A 25,596-nucleotide genomic window follows, 5' to 3' on the forward strand; every position below is an offset into this window, starting at 1 on the left:
TTTTTTGAAATCAGATCATCTTTATTTACACCTTTGTGGCTTATGCTTAAATTTTAGAATTAGAGCCCCATTCTTGAACGTCATTTTACAGATCTCTACATGAAGTACTCGCTTGCTTTAGATTACAAGATCTTTTCGGCACTCGTAAGAGCATGGCCGCTTCGAGCTGCTATCACCTCCATTTTACAGTACACAGTTCAACTGCCAACCATTCAAACATACTTCTTTCAAGTGCAGTTCTGCTGAAGGACTTCACTTTGACTTCCTCATGGACCTGGTAGCAATATTCCCCTTCACACATCCTGGAAAAGGAGTCAGACTTGTGGTGGGAGTTTCATTACAACGCCATTGTATATCAGGGAAGTCCTCTCAGCATCTTATCTGGGTTGTTTATTTTATGAAGCAGGTTAAGAGTAGATCAGAAAAAAAACAGGAGGGGGAATATTTTTGTGCAGTGTTTTTCCAGAATCACACGAGAAATCAAGAACTCTCCATTTAAGAATTTTAGATAAAACAGATGGAGCCTTTGTTCACTTTGTCAAATAGATTTATATTCCTATACGAACTGGCTTGTTCATTCCTCTAAATCAAGTGTGTTTAATTCTTCTTCTAGCTCTTCCAAGTCCTCACCAGTAAAAAGATTTTCATCAACTGGTACTGCATCGATTATTCCGTTTTGTTGGCTGCCTTCTGTATCACTGTCAGCTTGAAAGTCATTTTGCTCTCCGTTCTCCAAACCGCCACCTGAAGCTTCACTCAGTTTGTTATCTGAAAGGGAAAACAGTTCTCACTAGGCACCATTTCAACATGCCACCCATCATTTTCCTCTGCTGATACAGAACTAAAACATATTGACTATGCAACTCTTGAAAGTGAATCTGATGAATCTGAGAAATACCCTGGAATACAATGAAGAGACAAAAACATTCCTAATCGGAAATAGGGGTCACAACATTGGTCACAGTTTTTGCGATCCGACAGCTGTTTTTCAAGAAGATCTTCTGATTTGCCAAACTCTCGATACAGCCTCAAAGAGTCCACCACTCTTCAAGTGTAAATAAATATGGCCAAAGAAATAACACTTGTGAATTAAACCAAAAAGACAGGTCACTTCTAATTGGCAGGAAGCTCCACAGAACTTAGGTTTTACCAACTCCACTCTAGGGCACATTTAACTAAAGGCCACAGAGTTTTTTAGGCTTGCTTTTTAGCAAGTACAGTGGTGCCTCGCATAGTGGGGTTAATCGCTGAACGAATCAAAAAAACCCATTGGAACGCATTAAACATCGTTTAATGCGTTCCAAATGGGCCGAAAACTCACCGTTCAGCGATGTTCCGGGATGGCTGGCAGCCATTTTCGCGCCCTCCCCTCGCTTAACGGGGGTGCGAAAACACTGCGCGCGGCCATTTCGGGGCTTCCGGCGGCCATTTTGTCCGCCGAACAGCTGATCGTCGGGCTTCGTTTTGCGAAGATCGGTAAGCGAAACGCTTGCCGATCTTCGCAAAGCGAGTTTCGCCCTATCTAAACAACGTTGAGCGATCGCATTAGCGGTCCCAAAAAAGGGATCGCTATGCGATTTCGTCGTTGTATGGTGCGCTCGTTAAGCGAGGCACCACTGTATATTTGCTCAGGATCAAGCTCATTTTCAAATACAAATTTCAAGCCTTCTACTAATTATTTCTTCTTCTAGTTTCTTGAAATAGTGTTTTACATTTTTCAGCTTGTAATGGAAACATTAATTATGCTCTGTGCTTTCACTCTCTGTAAACTTATAGTCTACGTGCACCTAAAGGTGTAGAAGTTTGCATTCCTCTTCCTGAACAATGCAAAAGGAAGTTAATCCTTCGCTATGGCTCATTTAACAGACTAGCTGCCACTGAGTTCTTCTTTCTCTTAAATACTAGCTTGCTATCCTAAGAACAAAAGTCAGTATCCTGTTAGATTTTCTATACACAGAAGAGACATTACAGATGTCTCTGTGGTTATGTGATGTGAAATAACTGTGGCTGCTGCTCTCATTTCCAGTCCAAATTTGAAAAATTCGAAATGATGGAAGGAAAGAACTGGTGCCTGAGTTTGCTTGTTTTCCTTTTTCTCTTTCCTCTCTCTCTCTCTCTCTCTTTATTATTATCTCTTTTTGATGATTAAGTTTACAGGTAAGAACTATTATCTGAGAAAACAGTAGAAATTTTGCTATGTTCAGTACTAGCAAGCTCCATCTGACTTATGTGGAACTGATGAATTAACCTCCAAAATGTCCTGTTGTTAACTGCCTTGCTCAAGTCTTGCAAATTAAAGGCTGTGGTTTCCCTTATTCAATCAATGCCATGTTCGGTCTTCCTCTTTCTTTCCTGCCTTCAACTTTTCCTACCATTACTGTCTTTCCCAGTCAGACTTGTTTCTTCATATATGGCCACACAGAACAGCCACAGTTTGATCATTTGAGGTAGAAAGATTAGACATAATAATACATTGTTATATTCAGGATCAACTATTTGAAAGAGGGGCTAGACTAGCACTATTCACAGGCAACTTTCACACTGCTCCTCATTTTCCCTATTTCAGAAAGCATGAAAGATTACAGGGGGACAACTGTCCTAATCAGAATACTCAATTGACTTTTATGTTGATAACTGACAGAATTCATATTTTATTGGAATTAAGTGGAATAAAGCCTTGATTTGGATGGCTCATGATAGATGCGATAATGGATACATTTATGTTTACCTGAGCACCATATATCTTACAAAATCAAATGACCGCTGCTATGGCATACTGTTTTAATAAAAGTACAACCTATTCAAGCTAGCATTTTATAAAGTCTGTGCCATACTGGAAAATGAAAAACCATGAGAGAATAACTGCAAATTTGGGAGGGGTCATATTTTGGCACTTAGATGTTAGATATAAAAACTTCCAAAATCTACAGACTACCAAGTCTTTACCAAATAGCAAGCTTTTCCAAAATCTTACCATCCTGTTCAGCTGAAGTGTATGTGCTAAATCGTTCCAGGCTAGCTACAGTGATTCCAGTCTCATCTACAGCCTTTGGAACATACAGGTTCAAGTCCACGTCATTTACACACACCTGTTCATCAACCTAAAAAAGAAACAAAAAACATTTTCTAATCAGTCAAACTTCATCTTGTTGACAGCAAAATTCTTGCATGGTGACCCAGAAATTAAACCCCACTGCATTCAACGTAGCATAGGTTGCATATGTATAACGGTTTATGATTGCAGCCTTAAGCATCTACTGAGTCCATATATGAGTCCACCTGGCATGTGACATTCACAAAAGATGCTACAATTATGGATGTGGATTGTCTTCAGACGATGGTATAAAAACAAACAGAACCAGTGGAATTTGTGCCTTTCCAGTTCCAAAAAATAGCCTAGAAACATTAAAAGGATGGAGCACCATACCCACAAAGCCCTCTTGTCAAATTTGGCACTCATAAATTGTAATCAGAACTAAGGGAAGAGAAAGAAGAGTTGCTGAGAAAGGAACATTTTTACCTCAGAAATGAATCTTTCTTGTCTGTCCTGTAGCAAAATCATTGATTAAAGCATCAAAGTCTCTACTGCGGCCAAAGCACCAGTAATTTCAGATGCACAAAACAGGAACAGGGATAGGAAAAAGAAGGATAGCAAGTACAGAACAGTTGAGGCTCCCTGCCTTGCCTTTTCAAGTAGAAATCAATGAACAGTGCACCAAGTTCCCTTCTGAAGTCCCTCACTCCTTCTTTCCCAGTTATGCCTTAGGAAGTTGATGGGGGTCTCTCTCTGGTCAGCAGAAGGGTAAAAATAATAACAAAAGAGAGCACCTGACTTTGCAGACAACCATCACCTGACTCAAAGCCTTTTTATCCGGCCTGCACCATTCACCTATGACCTGGCCTTGCCACTTACAAAGGGCCCTCACCTCCCCCCCCCCACAACTGCCCCCAAGAACTGGAAACAGAAATATTAGAATGAACTTAAATAAGCATGGGGTTGGATATCTCCAAAAGGGCATACGGAAAGTTGGACACCAGTTAATCCATGCTTTTATTCGGGCACTGAACAGATTGAGGGGCTAAGACACCTTCCTGATTATGAATATATATATTTACAAGGTTTGTGAACCATGGGATGTTATTCTTTGCCTGACTAATATAATATAAAATCTTCTTGTAGCTGCCTTACCTCATCTTCACCGGTTCCTTGAATATAATGAGTGTCATCAGCTTCCTCATCATCTGCGTCAACCAACTCTGGTCGGAATTCAAACACTTCACGTCCACTGATCTGCCCACAGAAAAAGAGCACACAACATTAAAGAGAAGCAGAGAACTTAGAAGTAGAGCATATCATCTGAATGTGCCACTGCCTTGTTATATACTCCTGTTATAGACCACACCCGACTGAAGAGAGGCACTTACCACCAATGCTTTGCCAGCCTTGAAGTCTGCTTTCCTTCTTTCCATATCTTGCTCAGCCTTATTAATTTTTTCTTGTCTTTTCCTTTTCTTCCACGCCAGGAAAGATTCTAAAGTAATTTTAGTAACATTTGCTCCCAAGGCAGCACGCTGCAAGGCAAAACAAAACTCTACTCACTGAACATGCTTTTAGAAGGCTACCTGTTCACTCCAGACCTTTTTTTGTTGTTTCTGCTGCAACAGACTTGTTTTTGTCCATTTGGCAAATTCAGAAAAAATATTGTAAACGTTCTATCTAGTCCTTTTGCAAAGACATTCAGGAAATAAATCTCATTTGGATGACAACACCCAGTTGCAGGCGCACAGAGTCCTATGAATCTCTATGGAGTGACTTGGAACTGAGGGTGAGAATCCCTTCTTTATCCCAATTTCTACTGAGCCTGCAAAGATTAGATAAATATTACAGTCAGAAGGAAACAATTACCTGCAACCGTAGTATCAGTAAACTTGCCCATTCAAACATTTGAATTGATCAAACATTTTCAAAGCACATGTAAGCCAATTTCTTGAGGATTGGCAATATTTAGTTTATAATATATTAAAAGTTAATTTCTTCCATTACACTTGGGTGCCCTCTAGAGACAGGAATTTCATATTCCTTTTCAACCCTGGCATTAGAGATTGCAAAGTTTTTTTTTAAATACTTGCCCACTGGATTATGAATAGGTCTACGATGATCTGCTGTGTTCCTACAAATCCACTCCGATATTTGAAATAGTAACTTACAGCGAAAAGTGTCTTTGTCTGTATTACCATATTTTTCCATGTGTAACACCCCCCAATGTATAAAACAACCCCCAATTTTGACCCTTTTCCGGAGGCGGAGACAAAGGAGCAGCTGCGCTTGGCCACCTCTCACGGCTGCCCATTGACTGCCGCCACCGCTGCCCGATCACTTCCTCCAGCGCCACTCGCGGGGCTCACCTCCAGCTCATGCCACCGCCTTGTCACCTGCCTGAAGGGAGCCCGCAAGTGGCACTGGAGGAGGTGATTCAGCAGCAGCAGTCAATGGGCCATTGCAAGAGGCAGCAGAGTGTAGCTGCTCCTCTGCCTTTGCCTCCTTCGGTGTATAAAACGACCCTCAATTTTTCCCTCTAATGACTTTACGAAGAAGTGTCATTTTATACATGGAAAAATACGGTAATTTCCTCCTGTATAGAAACTCTATTAAATAAATTATCTCTTATTGCTACAACAGCTTCTGGTACACCTGCATTCTTCCTTCTTTACATGTAAGAGACACTTTAAAGAACCCCTCAGGTCTTCAATGCAGACATCCACTGATGCCTGGACCTCCCTGATACAAAAACCTTCTGACCTTCATACAGATTGCTCATTTGCTTAGGCGACTATCACCAAGGAAAGAGTTATTTAAAACAGGGTTGGAGGGAAAGGCAGAGAAAAGGGGTTCCACTGTCAGTGTGGAAAGAGGATCTCTAGTGCGCATGGCCATGTCCTGAATCAGAATCACACATGGTCCTCAGCAAGGTGGATAAAAATATATATATTTTTAAAAACCATGTATTGAAAAAAAAAAACCAATTTTTTTAAAAAGACACAATTTTTTAAAAAAAATCAATGATTTAAAAAAGGCAAATTGATTTAAATAATGATTTACCTTAAAATCATTTTTAAAATTTAAATTATCAAAAAAATTTTTTTTTACTATTTAACTATTTTTTAAAAATTTAAATCGTCCCCTCCCCGCCGGTCCACAGGATTAAAAAAATTGTGAACCTGTATGCAAGCAATTGTAGCCTTACCTCTTTCTCTATTAGATCTTCTAAAGAAATTTCTTCCTCCTTTTCTTCCTTCTTTTTGTCCTTTTTGAGTACAAAGCCAGGAGGGAGTGCATGGCGGTACATACAGTTGTCTCCTCCACCAGGACAGACCCAAAACCATCCGTATTTATTGTTTTCAATAGCATCAAGGAAGTACTTGCAGACCTGCATTAAATATTGTCAGCAGTTAATTCTGTTTTCCAATCCTCCACTTTATGCACATAATTACATTTTCTTAATTTCTGACTACTGCATCTAAAATAAGCCAACATTTGCCTGTGGCAAAACGTGCCAAAGCAGACCGAGAAAAAAAATCTATCCTGTCGAATAAAAGCACACCCAATGCATTTTAATAGGACAAAACAATTTAAATTGCAAATATGAAGTTAAAGGCCACAAAAGTTTAAGAAATTACAGCACTATGTGAATTCATTCTCCATTTAGATTGGTACAAATAATTAGAAGTTGTTTCCATTAAAAAAATTACCTGATGTTGCATAAGTTATGCCTGCAAGAGGATGATAACATCATGAACAGGGAGATTTCCAGTAATTAAAGAATTCCTCCTCCTTTCCTAGAACTCTCGTGCAATTTATTACACGCATCAGACAAGCCACAGGGTAGAAACAGGAATTATTTAATTACTGAAAATCTCTCCTTGCTGATGACATCATCACCACCAACTTATACAGTGGTGCCTCACTTTACGACTGCCCCGCATTACGATGAATCCGCTTTACAACAATCTTTTTGCGATCGCAAAACGATGGTCTAAATGGGGGAATTTTGCTTTGCGATGATTGGTTCCCTGCTTTGGGAACCGATTCTTTGCAAAACGATGTTTTTCTAACAGCTGATCGGCAGTTTCAAAATGGCCACCGGGTAATTAAAATGGCTCCCTGCTGTGTTTAGGGACGGTTTCCTCGCTATACAGGCAGCGAAAATGGCCACTGTATGGAGGATCTTCACTGGATGGTGAGTTTTTACCCCATTGGAACACATTGAATGGGTTTCAATGCGTTTCAATAGGGTTTATTTCACTTTATGATGTTTTCGCTTAATGGCGATTTTCCTGGAACGGATTATCGTCAAGTGAGGCACCACTGTACAACAGGATTTTGGCTGGACAGTACTTAAGTGTGACAACGCTAGTTCCATGATGCAATATTCAGAACAGGTTAAGTGTCCCTTATGGAAACAAAACATTTAGACAAACTGAGTCTGTGAAGCAAGATTTGATATGGACTTCTGTTTTAAAATAGCAGCCTCCTTCATCTTCCTCCTTATATGGCAATGTCCAAGGAGTTTCACAAATTGTATTTGGGGGGGCTGCATTTCAAAAGGGCAAAATTTCACTGAATGTGTGCAACACACTGGGTGTGGTAAGCAACTCATTGTAGTTTATGATCAGAAGGCCAGTTTGCATTTACATTTCTAAAAACTATACTTATACATGTAAGTTGTTATTGTTTCCATGAACTATTTAAATAAAATATATGTAATTACTATCATGTTTCAATCTTTCTGCACTCATTTCAAATTACAACAGCTATTTCATCATAAGAGGTGTAAATCACATCACATATTAAATGTACAACTGCACAAGGCAATCTACATTAATCTCATTCTACAAATTGGATGTCATTAGTATTCACTGCATCTTAATGGGCTAAATCTAACTGCTTGCCCCAACTACAGCAGACCTTACAGAACTGTTAAAATGTATACAAGTTTTGATTTAAACCCCATTCCATCAGTGGCTCTACTCCAGCAGAATCTAACAATTTGATTTAGCCCGTTAGGTTTGTCTACCATCACTAAGTGATCCCTGAAGTATTTTGTGCAGTTAAACACCTTACGTCCGAATCCTGAAGGTCTTAGTTTAGCTTCTTCCATACAAGTAGTTAATAATTCGTGTGTGACTGTAGAGTTCTTCACCGCAGCCATGATTTAAATACACAGGCTATCAGTGCAATCATTTTATAAACTACTTTCCCCCTACCAAAGCATAGTCTGTATATGAAGTCATGACAAGGGGCGAGATGCAACGGTCAGCCTGTGGTAAGACTGGGAATCGCAAACACACTCAGAAAGTGTTCTTGTTCAGTTTGTAGGGGCCAAAGGGGGCCAAAAGAGGGAGGTGAGCTGCTGCTTCTACTCATGGAAGTGCACCACTGGATTCTGGCTAAGATCTTAGCTAGATCCTGCAACTCGGCGTAAGAAACAGACATACTATCTGGGTTTTGGGTTTTTTCTTTTCAGCTTCACCATGTTTCTTGTTCACAACCTCTTCCAACTTCTTCTCATCCCAATTATCCATTGTGTCTAGACAAAAAAGCAAAACATTTTACTAGGCAGGAAGAAAAACATTTAGCTTCCTCAGTCCCACTACCAACCTCTCTGCTATAAATGAACATACAAACAAATAACCAGCCATCCACTGGACTTGCTTTTTGTTGTTTTACACAATAAAGAGGGTAAAGCCAAAAGAAGTCAATGCAACAAAAGAAGTCAGGGTGAAGGGTCAAAAATATTAGTATGAAACACCAATAATTACTGAAATCTATTGGATTACAAATGTTAACCACCAAAAACAGAATCTGGTTATCACACAACAATACTGAAATTTATGTTATGTAGCTACATTATGGCAGATGCAAGGTTTTTTCATGTTTTTCAGTTTTGTGCACATGACACCATCTTTTTCCAAACTTCTTCAAATGGCCACCTTGCCGATAAAGCTTGTAGCAAAGTCATTTAATTTTAAAGCATATTTTTTGTCAGAATTAAGCCCAAGTGTGTTTAGCCGAGCCTTCTTGCATAAAAGATTTCAGTTGTAAGAGCCACTGGACTTGGTGACAAGGGAATCTGAATTAAAATCTTACTTTGGACACACTTAAGTTACTTACATTGCAGCTTTCTCAATAGTATATTAAATCTGGTGACCTACCTCAAAAGTTGTGTGAGATAAAGATTACAACTGAAGGGCAACTTTGAACACAAAAACTTGTATAAAATAAGGCAAATATTAATATGCCCAATGCCTCAGAGTTAGAGAGGTAGGATTGTAAAGATGGGTATTTATAATGTCAGTTTCCACATCTGGATAAGTTTTGGGCTAATTAATTCATAAATATCATAGAGCAACTTATTTTCATGTACATAATTTTTAGCGTTACATGAAAGAGCCTGAGCGGGTCTTGAGTTCATTTGTTTTTCCAACTACTCTCCAGGTGCAGCTGTGAGAACAGCAGGGGATTTCACCCCCCCCCAATTAACTGAAAATTACCTTTATGTTAAAATATGGGGAAGCTATAGAGTTAGGTTTAAGAAACGTTTAATGATACAAGCCATCTTCATGGCTTGAAACTGGCTTACATGAGGAAATCATATTCAAAACTACTTGCAATTTGCCTGAGTTCAAATGTAATATTCTAAGTGAAGAAAGACCCTGTTACTTTCTGTTTCCTCACAGTCACACCGGAAAATTGTTAAACCCAAGGGAGGGTCTATGTTGGGTTAGGGTGGCCATTTAACAGTGTAGAAATCACAACTTTTTTTGAAAAATCTATAAATTCACGACGTGCACTTAAAGCCACATCAGAAACAAAGATTCTACTTCTGTTCCAAGATAAAATCTACCTTTTTCAAGTTCTTCATCTCTTGCATCAATGTAAACGCTTCTCTTTTCGCACTTTCTCTCCAGAGAGAGGTCATGAGAAAACTTGCATTTATCTCCTTTTGTGCACTGCCCTTGCTTGAAGAAAGCACAGACTACAGATTTTGGATCGGCACCTGTAATATATTTACATTAAACTCATTTAATATTATTCAAGAACAATTAAAAGCAGATCTCAGAGACACAAGACAAGTCAGCCAAAGGAAGCTAACCTTTACTTATTTTCTGTGCAGCAACCACAGGTTTGAAAAGCTCATTTAGCTCCTGTAGTTCTTTTTTCTTATCATCTTTCTTGAATTTCTTGTCACCATCCGCTAGAGCAGCCTATAAGAACAGATATAATAATTAATAATGGCTAATTGCAAAATAACAGTGCAAAATAGCATATTATCACTGCTAAGGTGCAACATTTTATAAACTGAATTTATAAAATTCTCAGAATGTCCTTAATCAATTCAAACAATAACTCACGTATTACTCTTATGAAAAAAGCCGCATGTATACCTTAAGCTTCCATACTTCTCTACCCTTTTCCACCTTTAGCATGGCTGGAAAGAGGAACCTGGAAGCCCCTCACTCAACATTTTTAACTAGCCACCATTTGTCATTCCATACATTTGTGGATTAACTGTGGCAACTATTAACTACGCTTTATTGACACAACCCATCTCCACCCTTTAGTTCATGAAGTTGGCTTGTTTTGTTGTCACAGTTAATTATAGTAGAGGGTTCACAAATAACTCCCTTTAAAATAATGATGCAACTTTCTTTAACTTAGAGAGTGAAGGAGTGAGTGAAATAGGTTCATTCACTCCTTCACTCCTGGGCAAAATAGGTAGGCGGAGAGTTTACAACATGGTGGCTGAAATCCTGTTACTGTAAGTTTATGGGGTGCAACCTAGATGATGCCATTAAACAGCAATGGAAATCCTTAATTTGAATTTAAACCTCTACTATCACCTCTTCATGTTCCAAGGCTCCCTAGGGATCCCTTTTGCCTTTGGGAGTCCCGGGACAGGTGGTGGGAGGAGAGTAAAAATAGAAAATCTTCGCCAGTACTTCATAATTTTAGGCCACCTAAAATTAACTATGCCCACTTTGTCCACACAAGAACTGCCAACTCTGCTGCACTTCTTGTTCACCTATCACCCCTGTGCTTCCTCTCAGATTCAAGACAAATATGGGTGATGGGTGGGTTCTGAATTTCTAAAAATAACTGTTCAAACACTGTTTATTTGATTATGCCAGTAGTAATTGAAAAAGTTCTAAATGTTATCTAACTACTGAAGCATTGACTGTAGCCCTCTATGCCAGGGTCGTCAACCACTGGTCCGTGGGCTTGCTAGAACTGGGCCGCTCCCCTGCATGCACAGTGGGCGTGTCATGCTCGCACACTGGGCGTGTCACACTTGTGCACGGGCGTGTCACGTTCACATGCATGCACGCGAGTGCGGCATGCCCCCACGCGATCGCAACACCCCACTGCACATAGAGCTCACTCCCCCCAGCCAGTCCGCAGCCCCAAAAAGGTTGTGGACTACTGTTCTATGCAATATCTACTACATTTTCTTGATTTCTGTGCTGCAAGAGTGTAACTAAAAGCAAAGGGTCCATGGTTTCACCACCAGCTAGCACTCTTCCAGTTTACCATTTAGCTTGATAATGAGTGCTTGAAGACCGAAAGCTGGTGTTGTGACATTTTGCTTGGCCCAAAACAAGTACTGCAATTATGTGGATTTTTGAATAATTTTTAGTTGTGTGAACAGACATATTTTAACTAAACCTATTCTCATCAACAAGCTACCACTGACAATTAGTAACATGAAGTACATATTTGTTTGTTTTAGCAGAACATTCTCCCTGGGCCTAGCAACAAGCTATCCAATTGCTTCTTCTTTGCTAAGAGTTGGATCGAACATAAAAGGGCAAGCCAAAGCATCATGCTTGCCAATAACTGGCATCATCCCTTGGCCATATAATTTATTCAGTAAAGAAAAACATACAAGACTTGGAGCTAAAATGCCTTTTTCAAATATGCAGATGCATCATGACATATGCAAAGAGTGTAAAAGCAAAGCCAGATAAGCATTTCCTTACCTGCCGTGGGTTTTGCTGGCCAAACTTAACTTGGTGGGTTACAGCCTTAATAAACTTCTGTTGTTTTGCTCCTTTTTTATTCTTTAAACCAAAAGTCTTATCCTACATGAGAAAGAATTATGAGACTGTTTGTAGTATTTAAATTTACATAATGAAGTTTTATATTCATCCACTTCAAAGTTAAGTCAAATATTCAACAAGTGACTGAAAATATTTCATTCTTTTATATTTTGCAATATACAGTAATTACATCTTAAAACACTGTCTACAGTTAGGACACACTTATTCTGACAGTGAATACTATTTAGGAGTACACTTGCAAACTTGCTTCGCTCTGCCTCCATCAGTGCAGAGTTTGTTGCATAAGACATTGTATTTCCACTCCAGTAACAAGGTCATCTGATTCAATACAGCCCTGTGCATAAAGATGGAGTGTAACTCATCTAGTCCTCAATGAATTTATATAAGAAAGCCCCAAAAGAAAAAGTTCTCAAAGGTTCTCAACAGTTTTCTAAACCACTCTGAAGAAACACCAACATTACCACATTTAAATCACCAACTGTAACCCGATAAACATTTTCTGCATGTTGACAGCATTTACCTTCTTCATGGATTGCTGCCTTGTCGTGGCGAAGGGGCTTGAGTAACTCAGAGAAACTATGGGCTATGCCGTGCAGGGACACCCAAGACAGACAGGACATAGTGGAGAGTTCCGACTAAACGCAATCCACCTGGAGTAGGAAATGGCAAGCCACTCCAGTATCTTTGCCAAGAACGCCCCATGATCAGAAACAAAAGGCTAAAAGATATGACGCTGGAAGATGGGACCCTCAGGTCAAAAGGCGTCCAACATGCTACTGAGGAAGAGCGGAGGACAAGTACAAGTAGCTCCAGAGCTAATGAAGTGGTTGGGCCAAAGCCGAAAGGACGCTCAGCTGTGGACGTGCCTGGAAGTGAAAGGAAAATCCAATGCTGCAAAGAAAAATACTGCATAGGAACCTGGAATGTAAGATCTATGAACATTGGGAAGCTGGAGGTGGTCAAACAGGAGATGGCAAGAATAAACATCGACATCCTGGGCATCAGTGAACTAAAATGGACAGGAATGGGCGAATTCAGCTCAGATGATTATCATATCTACTATTGTGGGCAAGAATCCCGTAGAAGGAATGGAGTAGCCCTCATAGTCAACAAAAGAGTGGGAAAAGCTGTAATGGGATACAATCTCAAAAATGATAGAATGATGTCAATACGAATCCAAGGCAGACCATTCAACATCACAATAATCCAAGTTTATGCACCAACCAGCATTGCTGAGGAGACTGAAATTGAACAATTCTATGAAGATTTACAACACCTTCTAGAACTGACACCAAAGAAAGGTGTTCTTCTCATTCTAGGGGACTGGAATGCTAAAGTAGGGAGCCAAGAGATAAAAGGAACAACAGGGAAGTTTGGCCTTGGAGTTCAGAACGAAGCAGGACAAAGGCTAATAGAGTTTTGTCAAGAGAATAAGCTGGTCATCACAAACACTCTTTTCCAACAACACAAGAGGCGACTCTATACATGGAAATCACCAGATGGGCAATATCGAAATCAGATTGATTATATTCTCTGCAGCCAAAGATGGAGAAGCTCTATACAGTCAGCAAAAACAAGACCTGGAGCTGACTGCGGTTCTGATCATCAGCTTCTCATAGCAAAATTCAAGCTTAGACTGAAGAGATTAGGAAAAACCACTGGGCCACTCAGGTATAATCTAAACCAAATCCCTTATGAATACACAGTGGAAGTAAAGAACAGATTTAAGGAACTAGATTTGGTGGACAGAGTGCCTGAAGAACTTTGGATAGAGGCTCGTAACATTGTCCAGGAGGCAGCAACAAAAACCATCCCAAAGAAAAGGAAATGCAAGAAAGCAAAGTGGCTGTCCAACGAGGCCTTAGAAATAGCAGAGAGGAGAAGGGAAGCAAAATGCAAGGGAGATAGGGAAAGTTACAGAAACTTGAATTCAGACTTCCAAAGAATAGCAAGGAGAGACAAGAGGGCCTTCTTAAATGAACAATGCAAAGAAATAGAGGAAGATAACAGAAAAGGAAAGACCAGAGATCTGTTCAGGAAAATTGGACATATTAGAGGAACATTTTGCGCAAAGATGAACATGATAAAAGACAAAAATGGGAGGGACCTAACAGAAGCAGAAGACGTCAAGAAGAGGTGGCAAGAATACACAGAGGAATTATATCAGAAAGATGTGGATATCCCGGACAACCCAGACAATGTAGTTGCTGACCTTGAGCCAGACATCCTGGAGAGCGAAGTCAAGTGGGCCTTAGAAAGCCTGGCTAACAACAAGGCCAGTGGAGGTGATGGCATTCCAGTTGAACTATTTAAAATCTTGAAAGATGATGCTGTTAAGGTGCTACATTCAATATGCCAGCAAGTTTGGAAAACTCAACAGTGGCCAGAGGATTGGAAAAGATCAGTCTACATCCCAATCCCAAAGAAAGGCAGTGCCAAAGAATGCTCCAACTACCGTACAATTGCACTCATTTCACACGCTAGCAAGGTTATGCTCAAAATCCTACAAGGTAGGCTTCAGCAGTATGTGGACCGAGAACTCCCAGAAGTACAAGCTGGATTCCGAAGAGGCAGAGGAACTCGAGACCAAATTGCTAACTTGCGCTGGATTATGGAGAAAGCCAGAGAGTTCCAGAAAAATATCTACTTCTGCTTCATTGACTATGCGAAAGCCTTTGACTGTGTGGACCACAGCAAACTATGGCAAGTTCTTAAAGAAATGGGAGTGCCTGACCACTTTATCTGTCTCCTGAGAAACCTATATGTGGGACAGGAAGCAACAGTTAGAACTGGTCATGGAACAACTGAGTGGTTCAAAATTGGGAAAGGAGTACGGCAAGGCTGTATATTGTCCCCCAGCTTATTTAACTTATATGCAGAATACATCATGCGGAAGGCTGGACTGGAAGAAACCCAAGCCGGAATTAAGATTGCCGGAAGAAATATCAACAACCTCCGATATGCAGATGATACCACTCTGATGGCAGAAAGTGAGGAGGAATTAAAGAACCTTGTAATGAGAGTGAAAGAGGAGAGTGCAAAAAACGGTCTGAAACTCAACATCAAAAAAACTAAGATCATGGCCACTGGTCCCATCACCTCCTGGGAAATAGAAGGGGAAGATATGGAGGCAGTGTCAAATTTTATCTTCCTGGGCTCCATGATCACTGCAGATGGAGACAGCAGCCCTGAAATTAAAAGGTGCCTTCTTCTTGGGAGGAAAGCGATGACAAATCTGGACAGCATCTTGAAAAGCAGAGACATCACCTTGCCAACAAAAGTCCGAACAGTCAAAGCTATGGTTTTTCCTGTTGTGATGTATGGAAGTGAGAGCTGGACCATAAAGAAAGCAGACCGCCGAAGAATTGATGCCTTTGAATTGTGGTGCTGGAGGAGGCTCTTGAGAATCCCCTGGACTGCAAGGAGAACAAACCTATCAGTTCTAAAGGAAATCAACCCTGAGTGCTCACTGGAAGGACAGATCCTGAAGCTGAGGCTCCAGTACTTTGGCCATCTAATGAGAAGAAAAGACTCCCTGGAAAAGACCCTGATGTTGGGAAAGTGTGATGGCAAGAGGAGAAGGGGACGACCGAGGATGAGATGGCTGGACAGTGTCTGCGAAGCAACCAACATGAACCTGACACAACTCCGGGAGGCAGTAGAAGACAGGAGGGCCTGGCGTGCTCTGGTCCATGGGGTCACGAAGAGTCGGACACGACTAAACGACTAAACACACACACACGACAGCATTTACAACAAGTCAACACACGTTCTCTGTGCCTCCCAGATTTTTCTATAATGACAGTAACATAATAATAAGTATATGCTCTTAAATTGATTCTGACTTATTGTTTCCTTTTCCAGAGTTTTCTAGGTACTGGATACTCAGAAGTGGCTCATTGTTCCCTCTGAAAAACCAAGGCCACACAAGCTGGCTCTTCTCACAAGAGGCACAATGGGGAATCAAACTCCCAATGCCTAACTCATTAAGCTATCCAGTCAGCAGCAGTTGCATATACTGAAGCCTTAAAAATAATCTATTAATTTTCTCCTAATACAAATAAAAAAATTCAGCTCAAATTCTTCCAATATTGAACAAATGCATATACAGTGGTGCCCCGGATAGCAAGCGCCTGGGTTAACGACGAATCCGCATAGCGACGCGTTTTTTGCGATCACAAAAGCGATTGCATTGCGATGTTCTCAATGGCTAAATATCGTTTTGCGATGATCGGTAAGCGTTTCGCTTACCAATTTTTGCATAGCGATGTTTTGGGAACAGCTGATCGGCGGTTCCAAAATGGCCGCTGGAAAAAATGGCCGCCCACAGCGTTTTTGCACCCTTTTCTCGCTTACCGGGCAGCGAAAATGGCAGTCACATGGAGGATTTCCGCATAGCGGTGAGTTTACAGCCCATAGGAACACATTAAACGTGTTTTAATGCATTCCTATGGGGTTTTTTATTTTATTTATTTATTTATTTATTTGATTTATACCCCGCCTATCTGGACCGATGGACCACTCTAGGCGTATAGCGACGAATCCGGATAGCGATGATTTTTTTGGAACAGATTATCGTCGCTATGCGGGGCACCACTGTAATACTAATCATGTGTTGTCAAGTCCATTCCCACATACAGTATGTTGAAACTTTCCAGGGTTCTCCAGGTATACGAGTACAGTACTCAGGAGAGGTTAATCAGTCCCTTCCCCTGGGGGTGTTCTGGGACACAACAGCTTACGGAAGACCACAGCGTATGGCTGTTCTCCCAGAAGGATCCCTGAGGAATTGAACTCCTAGCTCTGAAACCTGAGATCCAACTCAGTGAGCTATCCAGCCAGCTGAATAAATGTATATCCTCACTATAACTTATTAAACAAAGAAACAAAAAAATACAGAGAATGTATCAATAACAAAAAAGATTTATATCTACATTCTTTTTCAATTAACACTCTTTCTAGAGGATTTCTTCTGAGCCATGATTTTCCTGCATCCCCACCAAAACAAAAACCTATGAGAAACTTATGAAATAGTTTTCTCATGCAAAAAGCCATACTTTAATCCTCAAGAAGCAGTTCTGCAGATTGATATCCAGAAGATCACAATTAATATCTAATCTTACTTTTAAAAGCTTTTAACTTCAGAAAGGAAATAGTATTGACACATAGAGATCTACAATATTTTCAGATTTCTATTCTCCGCTTCCAACTATAGCATGTTGTACTATATCTGAAAAGTCTACTTAAAGCCTTTGATAAAGATATGGAAGTGTATAAAAATCTTATCCGTATAAAATATTCTGTTACACATAACTGGAGAAAACCTCTCAGCTGATTTACAATACAGTCCTATTGCATGTTTAGTCAGAAATCAAGTTTCTCTGTATTCAACAGAGCTTACTTCTACCAACCACAGTCCTAGAGAGAAACTATACAGACTTTTTCATAAGGAAGACTCACTGCATTTGGATTTACCTCTAAACAAATAACTTAGGAACTGATCTGTTACAACTAAACAGATGCAAAAATAAACATTTGAGGAACAGTTCTTATGTCCCCTCTCAAAGAAACCTGGGATTTCACAGAAGAATTATTAAATTAAGAATCAAAAAGATTTTAATTAAATAGTTAAACTGGAAATATCTTTTTCCAGCCCACTGACCTTAGACATCAATTTAACACATCTAAATGACCCATCCTTTGCTTCTAAAATTACTTGCACACAGAAATGGTATTTTTCTTCAGGTATCACAAACTAATACAGTGGGGTCTCGACTTACGAACGGTTCTACATACGAACTTTTCAACTTACGAACCCGCCGATAGGGAAATAACTTGACATACGAACTTCCCTCGAGTTATGAACAGGAAAAAAGTGCCCCCTCCCTCCCCTTAGAGGCTTCTGGAGGGGGAAAAAGGGTCAGAAACTTAAAAATAAACAAAAGAAAGTCACTTACCAGGCCTTGGTAGCCCCCGAACTACAGGAAAAAGAGCAGGAAACAGCCAAAAGCTGGCACCCAGCAGGGAGCCTGGCAGCCATTTTGTGCTTTTCTCCGCTCCTGCCCCCTCCTCTCCCCGCCTAACAGCTGATCGGCTGGCTCTGAAGAGGCTTGGGGAGGCTTGCTCAGCACCTAAAAAGGCTGAGATGTGAGTTCCAGACTCCTGCCTGTGTGTCTTTGGGCTGAAAAAATCAGCACAACATGCTTTAAAACATGCTTTAAAATTGGCTTTGTTGAAAAAAAAGATTTCAGAAGCGCTTTTAAAACTGTTCCCTGCCTCCCCCCTCCTTTCCTGAACTTTTCTTGACCTAAGAAAAAAAAGATAAAATTTCCCCCTCTAGTGGCAGAAGGCAGAATAGCAGCTTCCCATTAGTTTCCATGGACAGAAAAGAGCAGATACGGATTAAATGGTTTTCAGTGCATTCCTATGGGAAATGCAAATTCGACCTACGAACTTTTCGACCTATGAACCGCCTTCCAATACGGATTAAGTTTGTAAGTCGAGACTCCACTGTATAGAATGTCATATGTACAACTACAGCTCACATTAGGTGGCCAAGAATTTAATTCAGTGAAGATTTTTTAAAATTATTAAGAGACACACTACTGGTATTTTGTTGTCCCTTAAAATCAAACTGTCCGTCTCAGAACATGATAATAACTTCAAACTACATGCAGTATCCTGGCAACTGAAAATCATTATGGAACTGATACATCATCACCATGTTTACTTAGCACAACAGCTGTTATCAATGGGCACATCACAGTTGTTTATTTTACATAAAAATGATCTCCATCTCAATCTACATGCTCCTGAAAATAATCTTCCAACATCGGTTAAGAAAGAAAGTACAGTCCTGTTATACGCAGATGATGTTATACTGCTCTCTCGGACAAATATGGGCCCACACAGACCAATGGTTCAGTTTTCAAATTACTGCACAGAAAACATCTTAGAAATGAATTATCAGAAGGCTGGGGTACTTGCTGAAGAACATAAGAATAACTTGCATATGGATAGCTAGAGTATTAAAAAGTGAATCATCATTTGGATATTCATCCATCACCACAGGTACCTAGCACAACAAAGCTTAGCAACAATATCAACACGTGTAGTGTTTTTTTTTTTGTCTAAAGGGTGACACTACATACTCTCAGTTTTAAAGGTCTATAAAACTAAGTCGATAATTAAATTATCATAGTTCGTACTGTAGCACATACTGTAGGTACAAACCAGGTTATAGAAATACATCAATCTAAAATTTTAAAGTCTTTACTAAATCTGCTTCAATGTGTAAAGAACATTGTGCTGAAACTAGAAGTGGGCTTTCCCTTTGTACTGCTTGGACATATGGACTTCATTTTTTGATTCATCCATATATGATCCTAATACCCACTAAAAATCTAGTGTGCCAGTGGATTCTTACACTAGTATTTAGTAAAGAAATTAAATGATAAAGCCACCTGGAAATTTTGTTTAGCCTCTCTCTATATTACACAGAGAACAAACTGTAAAAAGGCTATTGGACACAGATTAATAAGAGGCATACTTTGAGGCAAACTATGGTTGCTCATTGTTAAATTGGGACACAAAGCCGCAGCTGGATTATTCATCAACCAATTTCTTTCAGACTATCCATATACAAATGCTGAAAAACATTTACACCAGTCCAGTTCAGCTGTTTGTCTCTTGTAGTAGTGGAGAAACATCTTTAAAAATGTCCTTCAACTTGAGATTCTGCTCTTCCACAGAGGAGATGTGCAAACCACAGAACATTCTGGAATGTTGATTACATAATGACCTGAGGATCTGCTTTATATGTTCACTGCTTACTCCATGGTTGGAAAGGACAGCTAGATCTCATGAGACATATTTGCTAGAAGACATAATATACCATTGCCGTTATAAGAATGAAATTAACTAGTGCCTGTTTAGAGTAGGAAAAATCTGGACAAAAGTTGAAATACATTAAGATTTTATATAAGTACCCAGTAAAATGGTTTCTATTTTTTAAACACTTCCATTATGCATACATTTTATGTTTTATGTTATGTGTGTGTGTGTGTGTGTGTGTGTGTGTGTATAAATATATATACATACACACACACATATATGTATGCACATGTATATATTTGTGTGTGTAAAGGTTAACAGATCAAATAGATATTATAACTTGTATATTTACAGCCCTCTTCAATGTGTGTTACCTTAAAAATACAAGTACAGTACTTTCTCTTAAACACACACATCTAATCCCTCAGCAAATTGCAAGGGTTTGCAGCTGCATAGTATATTCTTTAACATGCTTGTGTGTGTGTGTTTAGTCGTTTAGTCGTGTCCGACTCTTCGTGACCCCATGGACCAGAGCACGCCAGGCTCTCCTGTCTTCTACTGCCTCCCGGAGTTGTGTCAGGTTCATGTTGGTTGCTTCGCAGACACTGTCCAGCCATCTCATCCTCGGTCGTCCCCTTCTCCTCTTGCCGTCACACTTTCCCAACATCAGGGTCTTTTCCAGGGAGTCTTTTCTTCTCATTAGATGGCCAAAGTACTGGAGCCTCAGCTTCAGGATCTGTCCTTCCAGTGAGCACTCAGGGTTGATTTCCTTTAGAACTGATAGGTTTGTTCTCCTTGCAGTCCAGGGGATTCTCAAGAGCCTCCTCCAGCACCACAATTCAAAGGCATCAATTCTTCGGCGGTCTGCTTTCTTTATTGTCCAGCTCTCACTTCCATACATCACGACAGGAAAAACCATAGCTTTGACTATTCGGACTTTTGTTGGCAAGGTGATGTCTCTGCTTTTCAAGATGCTGTCCAGATTTGTCATCGCTTTCCTCCCAAGAAGAAGGCGCCTTTTAATTTCAGGGCTGCTGTCTCCATCTGCAGTGATCATGGAGCCCAGGAAGATAAAATTTGACACTGCCTCCATATCTTCCCCTTCTATTTCCCAGGAGGTGATGGGACCAGTGGCCATGATCTTAGTTTTTTTGATGTTGAGTTTCAGACCGTTTTTTGCACTCTCCTCTTTCACTCTCATTACAAGGTTCTTTAATTCCTCCTCACTTTCTGCCATCAGAGTGGTATCATCTGCATATCGGAGGTTGTTGATATTTCTTCCGGCAATCTTAATTCCGGCTTGGGTTTCTTCCAGTCCAGCCTTCCGCATGATGTATTCTGCATATAAGTTAAATAAGCTGGGGGACAATATACAGCCTTGCCGTACTCCTTTCCCAATTTTGAACCACTCAGTTGTTCCATGACCAGTTCTAACTGTTGCTTCCTGTCCCACATATAGGTTTCTCAGGAGACAGATAAAGTGGTCAGGCACTCCCATTTCTTTAAGAACTTGCCATAGTTTGCTATGGTCCACACAGTCAAAGGCTTTCGCATAGTCAATGAAGCAGAAGTAGATATTTTTCTGGAACTCTCTGGCTTTCTCCATAATCCAGCGCAAGTTAGCAATTTGGTCTCGAGTTCCTCTGCCTCTTCGGAATCCAGCTTGTACTTCTGGGAGTTCTCGGTCCACATACTGCTGAAGCCTACCTTGGAGGATTTTGAGCATAACCTTGCTAGCGTGTGAAATGAGTGCAATTGTACGGTAGTTGGAGCATTCTTTGGCACTGCCTTTCTTTGGGATTGGGATGTAGACTGATCTTTTCCAATCCTCTGGCCACTGTTGAGTTTTCCAAACTTGCTGGCATATTGAATGTAGCACCTTAACAGCATCATCTTTCAAGATTTTAAATAGTTCAACTGGAATGCCATCACCTCCACTGGCCTTGTTGTTAGCCAGGCTTTCTAAGGCCCACTTGACTTCGCTCTTCAGGATGTCTGGCTCAAGGTCAGCAACTACATTGTCTGGGTTGTCCGGGATATCCACATCTTTCTGATATAATTCCTCCGTGTATTCTTGCCACCTCTTCTTGACGTCTTCTGCTTCTGTTAGGTCCCTCCCATTTTTGTCTTTTATCATGTTCATCTTTGCGCAAAATGTTCCTCTAATATCTCCAATTTTCCTGAACAGATCTCTGGTCTTTCCTTTTCTGTTATCTTCCTCTATTTCTTTGCATTGTTCATTTAAGAAGGCCCTCTTGTCTCTCCTTGCTATTCTTTGGAAGTCTGCATTCAAGTTTCTGTAACTTTCCCTATCTCCCTTGCATTTTGCTTCCCTTCTCCTCTCTGCTATTTCTAAGGCCTCGTTGGACAGCCACTTTGCTTTCTTGCATTTCCTTTTCTTTGGGATGGTTTTCGTTGCTGCCTCCTGGACAATGTTACGAGCCTCTATCCAAAGTTCTTCAGGCACTCTGTCCACCAAATCTAGTTCCTTAAATCTGTTCTTTACTTCCACTGTGTATTCATAAGGGATTTGGTTTAGATTATACCTGAGTGGCCCAGTGGTTTTTCCTAATCTCTTCAGTCTAAGCTTGAATTTTGCTATGAGAAGCTGATGATCAGAACCGCAGTCAGCTCCAGGTCTTGTTTTTGCTGACTGTATAGAGCTTCTCCATCTTTGGCTGCAGAGAATATAATCAATCTGATTTCGATATTGCCCATCTGGTGATTTCCATGTATAGAGTCGCCTCTTGTGTTGTTGGAAAAGAGTGTTTGTGATGACCAGCTTATTCTCTTGACAAAACTCTATTAGCCTTTGTCCTGCTTCGTTCTGAACTCCAAGGCCAAACTTCCCTGTTGTTCCTTTTATCTCTTGGCTCCCTACTTTAGCATTCCAGTCCCCTAGAATGAGAAGAACATCTTTCTTTGGTGTCAGTTCTAGAAGGTGTTGTAGATCTTCATAGAATTGTTCAATTTCAGTCTCCTCAGCAATGCTGGTTGGTGCATAAACTTGGATTATTGTGATGTTGAATGGTCTGCCTTGGATTCGTATTGACATCATTCTATCATTTTTGAGATTGTATCCCATTACAGCTTTTCCCACTCTTTTGTTGACTATGACGGCTACTCCATTCCTTCTACGGGATTCTTGTCCACAATAGTAGATATGATAATCATCTGAGCTGAATTCGCCCATTCCTGTCCATTTTAGTTCACTCATGCCCAGGATGTCGATGTTTATTCTTGCCATCTCCTGTTTGACCACCTCCAGCTTCCCAGTGTTCATAGATCTTACATTCCAGGTTCCTATGCAGTATTTTTCTTTGCAGCATTGGATTTTCCTTTCACTTCCAGGCACGTCCACAGCTGAGCGTCCTTTCGGCTTTGGCCCAACCACTTCATTAGCTCTGGAGCTACTTGTACTTGTCCTCCGCTCTTCCTCAGTAGCATGTTGGACGCCTTTTGACCTGAGGGTCCCATCTTCCAGCGTCATATCTTTTAGCCTTTTGTTTCTGATCATGGGGCGTTCTTGGCAAAGATACTGGAGTGGCTTGCCATTTCCTACTCCAGGTGGATTGCGTTTAGTCGGAACTCTCCACTATGTCCTGTCCGTCTTGGGTGTCCCTGCACGGCATAGCCCATAGTTTCTCTGAGTTACTCAAGCCCCTTCGCCACGACAAGGCAGCAATCCATGAAGAAATTCAATGGGTCTTATTCACAAATATTCATAGGTCTATAGCCTTAGTATGAAATCCCCATTAATCAAGATAGCTGAGCGCCAGCTAAAGTGTGCTGTGTCAAAACCTTCCCTGGCCCAAGTAAGTGGGAAACTATATCTGCCCTCACCTTAGTCTAGATGTGTCCCCCCCATTGTGCTGGAGTAGGTGAGGAGACTGATATTCCCTCCAAATGCCTAAACCCTAACCCAATCCTGTTGATGTATAACATATTAATCGATGAATCTACTCATTCTAAATCTTATTAATTTATTAGGTAAACAATATACAGTGCATTGTAAAGAATATAAATGTAATTTGAGGGTTCACAAAAGGACAGAAAGAAAATGCTGCAGTGTAGGCTTGCAACAGAGCATATCCTAACAGGAAATGCTCAGGGGATTTATAAGCACTAATGTCAGCCCCTCCTTGGGTTCTTTGGCTGAGGTTTTAGACAGTTGAGCATATTAGGCGGGCAGGGGTTTTTCTTCTCTCAGAAGTAATATCTGCCTATTCCACCCTTTCTATGGTGAATACATCTTTGGGTTATGACTGTCTGACTGAAAGTCTTATTTCTTTGTAGCACTTAATCGGTATGAGGGATGATGCTGATGTGTGTGTGCTGGCTGCCTGAAAACACCATCCTCAGATCTGGAGATGATTTGACTAGTCCCTAAATATGCACAAAATATTGAATTGCAGCTCAGAAGAAGAGGACACATGCTGCTCAAAATTTAATTCCTGTCCTCTTCATGTAAGGATGGAGATGATTTTATTTGCCTTGAAACTTGGGGAGTGATCCTGCCACTCCAGGGCAGCCCGGATCTACTCCTGCCACCCAAAGATCCTCTTGGACCTCATTCAAAACAAACACTGGCAGTCTCCAAAAACTGAATTATGTCCACATGTGACTGAAAGGCGATGGAGACATATGGGAGGGGGGAAATATATCCTCCTCTTCTTCCCATTGAAGTGGAAGAAGTTCACACAGCGTTGGTGGCAGACCCGGGTCTAAGTCACCACACTTCTGTCGGCCCAAGGTGGATGCTGTTCTGCAGCAAAAAAAAATAGCAGGGAGGGCAGAGAACTGACCTGTCCACTGCCCACCTTCTTAGCTCCTTACAAACTTACATCTCTCTCTCTTTTTTCCCCTGTATATGTATGCATGTATGTGTATGTCTCTCTACCCATGGACACAGAATACAACTCCATCTATGTGTGTATTACACTTTACACACACCCACACAGACATCAGGGGAGGCGAATCCGGCCCTACCCAGCCACCCACCCACATGAGACCTCCAGGGATGCCGGCCAGACTTCACCCCCACCCCGCCCGCCCCCCTCCCTCCCACTGTCGCGGAGCTTTTCGCTTCACCTCGATGATCTTCTCCTTCTTCTTCTGGTCCGCCTTTTTGCTGTTCCCGGCCGCGGCCGCCGGCGGTTGCTTCTTGGGGGGCATTTCGGAGGGAAGGGGGAACGGAGGGGGAGGGGAGGAAGGGAAGCCAAGCCGGGCAGCCGGGCCGGCGGGCGGGCGAGCAGGGAGAGGGAAGAGACGCCGGCTGAAGGAAAGTTCTCAACGGCCCTGAGAGGAGGAGGAGGAGGAGGCGGCCGGGAGGGGGGGGAGAGTTCCGGCGACGGCCAGCAACTTGTTGGGAGGGGGGGGAAGAAAAGCTAAGAGAAGCGCGAGGGGGAGCCCCACACGGCCGCTTCGCGTTTGCGACAAGCCGTCAGTGACGGAAGCCCGAGAGCATTATGGGCCAGGAAGGGAAGGAGGGAGGGAAGGAGAATAATTCGACGCAGCGATGGCGTCAGCCCGGCGACGACGACGGCTCCCCCTCCCTCCCTCCCTCCCAGGGTGCCCCGCGCGAGAGCCAACCCAAGGGGCGGATCTCTGGCGGAGTCCCGAAAAATGGCCCCGGGGAGGGAT

The 25,596-nt window shown here is 41.3% G+C and overlaps 1 protein-coding gene across 1 annotated transcript; it reads right to left on the minus strand.

Moving 5' to 3' along the window:
- Nucleotides 1–25,274, minus strand: ZC3H15 (zinc finger CCCH-type containing 15). The gene is made up of 10 exons (XM_072981258.2): nt 25,045–25,274; nt 12,040–12,141; nt 10,155–10,266; nt 9,906–10,058; nt 8,497–8,588; nt 6,246–6,428; nt 4,426–4,572; nt 4,190–4,291; nt 2,975–3,101; nt 1–768 (listed from the first exon to the last, which is right to left on the minus strand). Exons 1-10 carry the CDS (start codon nt 25,126–25,128, stop codon nt 575–577), a joined length of 1,296 nt encoding a protein of 431 aa, XP_072837359.1. The 5' UTR covers nt 25,129–25,274; the 3' UTR covers nt 1–574.
- Between the last annotated feature and the right edge of the window lie 322 nt (nt 25,275–25,596).

This window comes from Pogona vitticeps, chromosome 1 (assembly GCF_051106095.1).
Source record: "Pogona vitticeps strain Pit_001003342236 chromosome 1, PviZW2.1, whole genome shotgun sequence".
Lineage (NCBI taxonomy): Eukaryota > Metazoa > Chordata > Lepidosauria > Squamata > Agamidae > Pogona > Pogona vitticeps.

What these genes read in the sequence shown, in the direction of transcription:
- ZC3H15 (XM_072981258.2), bottom strand. Translation starts at nt 25,128, where the DNA reads ATGCCCCCCAAGAAGCAACCGCCGGCGGCCGCGGCCGGGAACAGCAAA. An exon ending in AGAAGGAGAAGATCATCGAG is followed by an intron (nt 12,142 to 25,044) that starts GTGAAGCGAAAA and finishes TTTCTCATGTAG; the next exon opens with GATAAGACTTTTGGTTTAAA. An exon ending in CACTTCAGCTGAACAGGATG is followed by an intron (nt 769 to 2,974) that starts GTAAGATTTTGG and finishes TTTCCCTTTCAG; the next exon opens with ATAACAAACTGAGTGAAGCT.